Raw genomic sequence first — 10385 nt, forward strand, 5'->3', positions numbered from 1 at the left:
CTTTGGGAGGGAGGGGAGGTTATTTTATGTTATGGTGTTCGGCGATAGAATCGCGAAAGAGATTAATTTTGAAAAGTCGCAAATTTTCGTGACCTTGAAGAAAAACCTGGATGTTTTTTTGGAAGATGATCCAGATGTGAAAAAAGAAGCAGGAATAGCCGAGAGTAACCAGTGGTTACACAGAGGAAAATAACCACACTATCAACGCTCTATTTCTCAACTGAAACATCTAATTCACAACAAAGGTATCAGTTGATATCAGACTATCCGAAAAATTAAAATGGGACTTGTTTAAGCATTATTCCATTATTTTATATCAAAAACACCTTACCCTTCTATCGAGTCCCAAAGTCTGTCAAACGACCTTCCATTCGATTCGGAGTCTATACTAGATACTATTAGAACTCTTCGAACCCCAATTTAATGCAACGACTACTTAAGTAGGTCGGTCTCGCTCTGGCAATCTTGTAACTACTGCGAATAAAGTTTTGTAAATTAGAGAGGAGACCTTTCAACTCCCTCATGATTTTTTGTTATACAGAAATATCTACCGCGTCCATCATCTGCAGGCTAGCTAGATGCCTCCAATGAAATACATAAAGAAGAAGAAGAGATAGGCAAGATAACCAAATATAAACTACATCCCCACGCTCATGCTTAAAAACCAGGTCACAATTTGAGCCCCAGGGAACCGATAAATCCAAGCGATAAGATCAATGGCACCCCACAAATCTACACAATGGGTATCGAAATGAGACTTCCAGAATGTCAACGAAAGAGAAAGGGGGCGCTCTGAAAATCCCAACAAAAGAAAGGGGAGGGGAGGTTGAATGGAGTTTCCTTCGGCATCTAGAGGTCGTGGGCGGGCCTTGGGCCTCCTCCGTGAGCGCTTGACTGGGAGTTCTCCGTCCGATCCACCCTGGAAGCTCTGAAGGCTCTCCGGCCGCTTTCTTTTCTGTGAACTCGTGGGTTCTTTGAGAGCACTACTGGCACTTGTGGTGTTGTTCTGTCGGTCATGGTTCGGATTCAAGGGTTCATTAGTTGAAGTATACGGAAGTCAGTTTAGCGAGGTTAAAGTAACAGGAAACCCCGTTTGCTCGATTTCTGGATGATTTACATCGAGGAACCCGGTATCGTCATGCAAAAAATCGTATTCAGCTTGCGCTTGAAATTTGGGTGTTATTCTGGTAACTTCGCTCTCGAACTATCGACACCGGTTATAGAGTTGGCTTTCTGGCCCGGGTGTCGTCGGCGATGAGCGGCCCGGGGAATTTTCAGGATCTGACCCAGAACTATCATTTGTAAGGGAAGGATTCATCACCCAATATGGATCTTGGGCATGAAAGGATTCTAGCGGGGAATTTAACCACCCCATGGAACTAGTAGAAGACAAGGGTAGCTCTTCAGGAACCTCCTAAATGATTTCTTGAGGGGGCGAAAATTGGAAGGAGGGGGTGTCAGATTCAAAGAAAGCTGGTTCGATGGTATTTAAGTCGGGATCGCTCGAGGGACCGGGGAAAGCGCTGGTACCGGGCCCATTAAACCCATCATCTTCACAGTCCACAAGCGTATTTGAGATCCCCCCGTGGTTGTCGGAATTCGGGTCCTCTCTGTATTCAGATCGACAAATCGGACATCCGTCGATCTTGAATTGATCAATCTCTGCCTCGAGATACATCATTTTGATAAATAGTTTTGGGGTCCGAATATATTGTAAGGATCGCCTTGTTCGGCAGGATGATCAAGGAACTCCTGAGAGGCCTGGTACTAATATTACTGTTCGAATTTCTCCTGGAAGGGGCTTATGCCTAATATTGAGCGTTTGGGGGGCTGTAATCGAAAACGATTGAGGAAATAAGCTGGTAAGAGTCCACGATCTCGTATTTCTTAAATATTGGTTCTAAAGATTGAGGTTGCTCTATGGAAGAGCGAGAGGGGGGAGAGATACTATAGGCTGAGAGACAATTGCTATGTTCGAGTCAAGCCAGGTGAACGTACGAAGCTCTAAGGGATCGATTTTAGAATATAGATTGATATACCATGGCCGTAATCGAGGCTGTCAGGTTGGGTGGAGAAAGGACGGAGAGAGGTGGAGGAACCGGTCGGCGGGCCGCGTAAGCCTTAAATAGTTGGACTTTACAATTAATTGATTGGCGCACGATTCTGTTGGGCTCTCCATCGAAATACACATTTATAGCCTCGATACTGTCGGCCACTCTACATGCCTCTCCCGACGATTGTGCCTATCCTATAATTTTCCGACACCCCACCCATATTTGGTCGTGGCTGATCAATAGTGGGTATCCTCACCTTCAATAATAAACTAGCATACAAAATCACCAAGTATTTTGAGCACTTGAATGCATTTCTCGGAAGCCTGCCCTTAGTTATTAGCTACCAGGATACTCGGATCGTTACACAAATGTTCAACCTTGGGGTTTGAAATTCTTCACGCAGGTATGATTTTTAAACCCTAGATGTGCGGAGCTCGGGAAAAATAAAAATAAAAGAACTGTAAACAAGACGTTACTGATACAAACCAATCAATCGTGACAATCTACTTGGTGGGTTTCAGTCCATACACTTGTACATTTACACCCTCACATGCCACATCCGGAATGCACAGTCCCCAAGCTCTTCAACAACCGGGTGTCTTCCTCCTTCAACTCACTAACCCCCGCATTCAACTCCTTTTGTCCCTTTTCTAGAGTTTCCACTCGAGACTTGATATCTAAAGCACACCTGCAATTCCCACTCGTGCAAGTGCATTTCGAGGGAGCCCAGCTGCCCCCAGTATGACTGGGGCCTTGAGGTGCCCAGAGCGAGATGATACCGTGGCTTTGGTCTGAATTGTCACCGTATATCCAAACACCTTTGCCGTAGCCGTTGAAACGTATTTTCATCGCTGCCGATTAAACAATAAACAATGATTTTATGTGATCAGCAATTGTTTTATCTGGAATCCTACGAGGATTGGAAGGTGTCAAAATACCACGTGCGACAATTAAGTGTTGAGCTCAATTGAGGTGCACACGCAGACAGGCCACGAGCGAAAACTCGAATCTCGAGGACTAATATAGAAAGTAAGTGATTGAAACTTACTATTTGGAAACGGCATCGTCTCATCCCATTCTGGAGTAAGATAAGTATAACTCTCAGGCGCTGTGTCAAAACTCTCGCCGCTTTTTTCCTTTCGTGCTCTCTCCTTGAGTCTTCCCATTGTTGCCTTGAAAACCTTCGGAGCCATCCTATTTGCCAGATGCCCATAAGAAGGGTTATTGTTGACTGATTTCAGTCTCCCTTGAGAATCATGGCCCTGGCGGAGGTATTTCATTCGACCAAGTGTTTTGAACATGGCAGCGAGGCCAATGATAGGAATGTGTTTAGCAGACAGCGAGAGGATATCCGCACTGAATCCGCCAGTGTAGGATAGATAACTAGTAACGGGGTTATGAGTGTGGAGCTTTTCGACACAGAAAGGGTCGTCACAGAACGAATGTCGGTTGGCTTCCGCGGTGTGCTAACAACGGCATACATTGAGCCTAGTGTTACATTCGAACTCTTCCATCGTATTTAAATCGCAAAGAGCATACTCACAATATCGATCAACACTGTATCTCCAGTGTGGAATTCAAAATCGCTTCCTTTGACCGTAAACGGGGTTTGGGAGAGAACTTGTCTTTCGATGGGGAGTTTGACCTTAAGTCGTTGGGCCTCGAGAACAGCGTGCATGATCTCATGGTCCTTATCGTGTTCCGCGGTGTCGGGGTCAAAGGCGATTTTTTGAATCTCTTCCCATGAAATAAGGCCATCCCTATGTCGGATCTTTCGCTTTTCTTCGGTGGTGAGGCATTGGAAGTGATTCTTGTGTTTATCTGGCATCTGAGTACGGCATTTGTGATCGTTTTCGACTTTGGCGTGTAAATCATTTTGATACTGACGTTCTTCATCGGCCATGAAGCGCCAGTCGAACGTACGGTTGCTTTGGTCAAAGAAAAAGGCAAGAGACGTGGTAAACTGGTGTTTGGAGTTTTAGCAATCGTATATCCGAGGCTATGTACTTCCACATTAGAGACTTACGGTAAGGACGGCGTTGTAGATACTATCTAGCCCTATAAGTAGCATTATTGCCGCGGCCTCGTCTGAATTTTTGGCGATGTCTTTATTCTTTAAGAGCTTCTGCGCGACCTTGTAGCCAAGTTCCTTCATATAGGCTTCGGGGCGAGAGTCATCGGATCTCCAAAGTGGCCACCATGCGGATGCTGCTTTGACATGCCCGTTTTTCGCGAGGCCTACAAGGAACTCGGCCGACTTTTTGAACGCATCGCGTCGCTTCCACTTTTTGGTCTCATCTGCGTTGTAAGAGAGGTGGTTCTGGACGTTCACGATGTGATGATAGATTTCGTTCGTGCTGTAGAGTTTTCCGCCTTGCCCGATTATGAGATCGCTAAAACCCAAAAAGTCGGCGAAGTAGTGCGTGATAACTGGTATTGCGAAGCTGTACCATTGATTTAAGCTATTAGACCTTGGAACCAAAAAGAGTTCTAAATAGAAAAGGGTGATCATACTCTCTTACGGCGTCGATCTGATAGACGGGATCTTTCTTCCCGACACCTTTCTCGAACACCTGCCTTCTCGCATTGATAACTTTGATGGACATGTTCTCGAAATATTCTGCGATTCGGTCTCTCTCTTTTCCCATAACATCAATGTTCAAATCTGTACTAGCCCTGTTGCTCCGGTCGATGTTCTTTTGCAGGACATCCCTTATGACCTTTGGGACCGCATATGTATCCATCCAAGTCGGATTGACGAATCGATCATCTCGATCAAGAATAATTTCTTCAGCAGCCTCCCGAGATTTGACCACGATAGTAACATTTTTTGGCATATTTTCGCGCTTGAGAGTGCGGGTAAATTTGAATGCGGGTTTTGGTTTGGAGGGTGCGGATCGTTGAAGGACGCTGGGGAGGTTCTCATCGAGCTCCTTTGCTTTGGCGGGATTGAAGTCTGGAAGGTTAAATGCATCGCCATATCCTTGCTCTTTTGCATACTTCATATTTGTGGCAGTAGTATAGAACGGATGGAAAAAGCGCACACTGTTGGCTTCGTACCACTCGGGGAACGCACGTTGTATTAGTCGATGGAACACGGAGCTCTTGAAGGTATTGTTATCCGCGGTCACTTCGTTCATCCCCCAAGTCGTGAGAGAGTTGGTGTTCCAATCCACCGTGTAGAATCTGTCTGAGCGAACAAGTGTAACGGCGTCGGAAAATATTGCGCTCCATAAAGTGGAATCGCTGACTTGGGGACCTGGGTCACAGTCCCTGGCATGTTCTGCATCCCGACCCTCACAGAAGATGCCAGGGTAGAACTCGACCTTATCGACGTGTTCATAAAGGTCTCGCAGTGCTTGTTGGATTTCTGGGTCCTTGCTAATAGATTCGAACGTCTCATGCCGCTCCATACCGAAAAACTCGCGGAAGTCATTGAGTGTTCCAATTTCCCATTTTCTGGCTTGAAGGATACCTGCAACCTCAACCGCCTTTAATGCTCGAGGGACGTTGCGGGGGCCGAACTGGGAGATCGGTTCTTCCATTTTGGTTTCGAGGATATTGATTAATTTCTCATCGTCGAACTGGTTGGTTATAGGGTCTCTAGTGAGTTCGGTAAGATCTAGGTCAAAAAAGACCTGGTTTTCTGGCTTGAGGGTTTCCGGGTTCGCTGCGGCAAACTTTCGAGCATCTTTTGCAAGTAGAGGGCTCACCCTGTTGAATTGGTCGCTAGTCAGGGTTCTAGGGTCCCATTTATCGACATCTCCAAGATTTTTGATGACGTTCCCTTCAGAGTCTTTGGCCTCGCCGAGTTCAATGAGTTTCTTGCCATGTGTTTTTCGGATCAAACTGTTCATCCAGTCTTCGTCATCTTTTCCGATCGCACAATGAAAGCGATATAGAAGGTTGAATTCCACTGAGACTTGATTTCCGATTCCTCGGGGTAGGCCTTCCTTTCCAGCTTTTTTATCGACTTCGAGACGGGGATCGAGAGTGAATGTGGTATTCCATTGGTGGAAGCCCATCAAGGCGCGAAGGTAGTCATGGATGGAAATGTTTATATAAAGGCCACACGTAATACTATATTCTGTTAGCTAGCCATGTATAGGTAGAAGTTTACCGGCAGTGCTTTACTCACAGCCTCGCAGTTCCGAAAAGGTCGTCGTCGAGCTTCTTCCAAGCCGCATCGTGCTCCGCAACAAACTTGTTCACAAAGGTATCGTATAATCTGACGTTCACATTCTCCGGGTCTTCTTGATTCCTCTTCCACTCTTGAAACCTCTCGACCTCCTCTTTATTTCCCTGGATCATAGCGAAATATTCATCATGTTCTTCTTTCTTCAACAACACCATACGTGCCTTGCGGGCGGCAAATAACTCATTCTTGAATTCAGCGGTATCCTGCAGTTGGTTTTGCTCGAATGTGTTATTCTGAATGTAACGGAGGGCGAAGTCTTTTATTTCCCAGTAATATTCTTGATACCGTTCGAGAGCATGGGCTTGATCTTCACCGCTATACTTTTCGGGGATCGAGAAACGACCATTTTCATTGATCCGCAAGAGCTGACGTGCGACGTAATTGTGGTATCGATTGTACATCACCAGGTAAGCTTGTTCGGCTCTGTTAGCTATAGCTATCCGACAGAAATCAAAGTGTATTTTTGGACCGCTGAGACTTACTGCATACCCCGGGGGGCTGCCGTAGCAATCTGTTTTCTGCGAATGTATCTGGATGAAGCAATCCGAGTTTCCCGGTGCGAACTTTCGCATTTGTTTCATCATCGTATCCATAGAGGGGGATAGGTCAAGGTATGAAGAGGTATCTGAGATATTCTTATCCTTCTCGTTTGTGCGAAATATATCTGGAAATTTTATCGATCGGTCAGCCACTTTTGGGCAAATTTACGTATGAAAGCTGAGCTGACAATAGACTCACCATGAATGATGATCGTGGCGTGGTATATCAACATTACCGATAAACCTGAACCGCTTGTTCTTGGGCCATCGAGCTCGCGGGCCATAAGACCTGATAGGAATTTTGCTGTTAAATCACGCACTACTTCTGGGCAAGGCCTTATGGATCAGGTCGACTCACGATCAAAGATATCCCCAGGATCGGGTTGTGCGCCCAACAGCCTTGCCTTAGCTGGCACGGTTTTCGCATAAGGTGTACCCGCTTGTCCCAGGTGTGGGTGCAAGACACTCTTTGGATATGGTAAACTTTGAATTAGCCCTAGTAGAAGATAGAAGAGATTTCGATATCGATACATATTGTCCCATTCAAAATGAGTACTCACATTGAAGCTTCCATCAACTGTACGGTGCTGGAATGCATCCCCAAGATAACTCAAAGGGGGGTGAAGCATGGCATTCCATTTTGCCTCGACTTGTCCTCTCTTAACAAGCAATCCACCACCCTGTAAGAAGGCTGCTCTGACGGGACCGTACGCATCAAGGGACGCAATTATGCTAGCTAGATATTCCGGCTGTTCGATTGTAACAAAAATCGTAAGCCCGCCTGCACTGATAGCTATGGCTGTGCGACCGCATCATGATAGCAGTAAAAGAAAATTCAGTGTACCTCAACTCCCCTTCCGAGAGTAATTACACCCTTCCCGATCAGAAACCATGTTTTAGGATTAGAAAATATTGTCACAAGATCTTTCAGGAACGATCCTTTCGGTGGGCGCTCGTCCAGAAGCAATGGATCTCCATGGATGTCTTTGAAATATCCTACGCGGCTTACGTTCCGATCCTGAAGACTATTGTTTAGGATTTCGAGGTCGAAGATGAAGCGACCAGGTTGTCGGTTTCTGTAGTTGACGATATCGATACCTACTCTAGTATGAGACATTGTTACGCTTGGATCCGATTGAACAGAGTGTGCTAGAAATTCAAAGTTTGAAAGGAAGATATGTGCACTTGCACACGTTTGATGATGCTCTGATGTTAAAACTGCGATCGTATATCGATTGAAATGTACTCGAGTTCTCAGCTGAAACTGCTTTTCACAGCTGAGGGGATGCCGAGGATACCCCACCAATAAATGTGGCCCTGATAATTGCTGACCCCGAGTGCGACTTCTTCTTAAGATACTCGTATTTGCATGATTTAAGGGTCGGGGTTCTTGACTATAGTTATGACTAAATCGATTTAAGTAGTTATTACCGGCCTCCCTTCAAAATAGCTTGTTCGTCTAATGGAAATTAGAAATCGAAACAATAAGTATTTCTCCCGTTAATATATTGATATGGAAGGAAGGATATGTCTCGCGTCAAGTGAGGAGCTATGTTTCGCTATTTTAACGGCCTTGATTAGCGTGCACCGTGTACCCCCAGCTACAAGCGCAAACTAAAACATTGTAGAGGTGTCGATGTAAGCGTGCTTGTTGGCTGATTAGAGCATTGCGCGCTTCGTCCCAACCACACGATGTTCGTTTGTCATGTCTGAATTTCTAGCTTTTGATTTGCTGGCGGCTGTAGAGTCACTAGGTAGGTCAACTTGCAACTGACGTAACATTTACATTTTTAGAGGAAGAATTCGGCCCATGAGCTGCTTTGCTTAGTCCGATCTTCATATTTTCGCCTCCCGGGTTTAAAGTCATAACGCTGGCCCAAGTGAATACGCCTCCGTACTCACATGGATGTACTCACATGGATGTACTTACTTCGGCCTACTAAATATAATTGCATGAATTGGAATGAATATTGTAAATGCGAATGTGACGTGCAGGCGACAAAGTCTTGAACCACATGAAGTGTTGTCTGGTCCCCACAAACATGTGTTGTGCCATCAATTCCCTTCGAAATAATTCCACACATGTTTGTTCAGTTTGACAATTTACTTAAAGAAGTAACTCCTTGGCTTTGTTATTGCAACACAATCTGGTTACGAGACCGTATAAAGCACTAAACCAGACAGCAGCACCAACACAAATCGAAAGGTCCTCCAGACTAACAACAGTACTCCGTAAGTACTTGAGGAGGATGTACTTAAGTAATTAATACTCATTACAACTGGCCTCGTTGGAGCTTCGTGTTGTCCGACAATAGGGGGCACAAAAATACGAAACCATGAGCCATGAAGCTTCAGCGGTTAATGTAGCCACCCCGGTGTGTTGACTTCGTTGTATTTTATGCTGTGGGGATTGCAACTCCTAGCTCCTTACAGATCAATATCCATGTTTATAGCTATAATAGCTCTGCATATAGACACACACTAGGAAACTCGAATCTAGAAGCAACGGGGAAATGCTAACTTACGCTACGCTTTAGACGAAAATAGCATTGCGGAGCAATTACTTAGAAGCCACTGACTAGGAAGATATCGGGGCGCGTTCTGTCGATTGAAAGTAGACTACGTACGATCACATATGAGTCTTCACAATCATAGAATACGATGGCTAGTAACCGTTAACCTGGATGATCGATGAGGATGGATTTGAAACTCGACGCGACGATGGGTAATACGTAATAATGTAGTGCTGGTACCTTCTGACTCAGGTACTCTTAAACGCGCTTGGAGGTGGTGTATCTCTGCAGGTCGACATCGATTAGTCGAGTGGTCTTAGTACGGGATGTATCGTATCTAAGCATCTTTTAATTTGTCCCCGTTTTGGTTTCCTGCTTTTCTTTCACTTTCCTCTCTCTCTGTTCTCTCCGTTTCTTCCTGTTCTTCTTCCTCCTCCTATTCTTCTTCCCATCCTTTTTCATATCCCTCCTCTTTGTCCGCCGATAATAATGAAACCCTGCTGCCCGTGCTTATAAATGTATCTAATCGTTTTCATAATCTAGTTCCAATGGTACGCGCGAATTTATGAATGCTGTTTTTTTAAAAAAAAAAGACAAGGAAATCTAGAATCCAGATACTGTGCATTCTATCGCATTCCGTGGGAAACTTTTATGCAATCATCCAATTGCCAATCTCATAAACAGATAACCTCTATAGCATTAACAGTACAGAATGCGCAGGTATCAAACGAACCATTCGTTCGTTCGTCTACATAAACTATTGATTCTTTCCTATCTCAAGATTAACGTACAGTTCCACCCGGCTAAATACTCAAACATGGACAGGCTACCAAACTGAACCTTAGTTCTAGATATCTAGATAATTACCTCGAAATATGCCATTTTATCAACTCTGGTCGAAGACCAATATATACAATTTAATGGCTAGCCGGACGCAAGGCGACTCTCAAGTCACCCTACTCTCCACACCCTCGTTCTGTTCATCCGAACCAGCCAGGAGGCCCCTAAGCAGCGCTCCGGGTTTGCAAAAGTATGTACAAGTAATAGTTAATAATATTTCACAAAAAGGAAGGCGAAAATC

General features: G+C 45.0%; 1 protein-coding gene across 1 annotated transcript; it reads right to left on the bottom strand.

Annotated features, from left to right (window-relative positions):
• Positions 1–2600: 2600 nt before the first annotated feature.
• On the bottom strand, positions 2601–7908 carry DFL_000784 (uncharacterized protein; the record flags this gene model as incomplete). Its single annotated transcript, XM_067637485.1, has 12 exons — positions 2601–2905; positions 3103–3520; positions 3598–4017; positions 4081–4498; positions 4569–6134; positions 6193–6664; positions 6735–6763; positions 6817–6916; positions 6991–7080; positions 7150–7258; positions 7352–7540; positions 7636–7908. 12 exons carry the CDS (start codon positions 7906–7908, stop codon positions 2601–2603), a joined length of 4389 nt encoding a protein of 1462 aa, XP_067495335.1.
• Positions 7909–10385: the final 2477 nt, after the last annotated feature.

Source organism: Arthrobotrys flagrans, assembly GCF_004000055.1.
Source record: "Arthrobotrys flagrans strain CBS H-5679 chromosome Unknown unitig_15, whole genome shotgun sequence".
In the NCBI taxonomy this organism is placed as follows: domain Eukaryota; kingdom Fungi; phylum Ascomycota; class Orbiliomycetes; order Orbiliales; family Orbiliaceae; genus Arthrobotrys; species Arthrobotrys flagrans.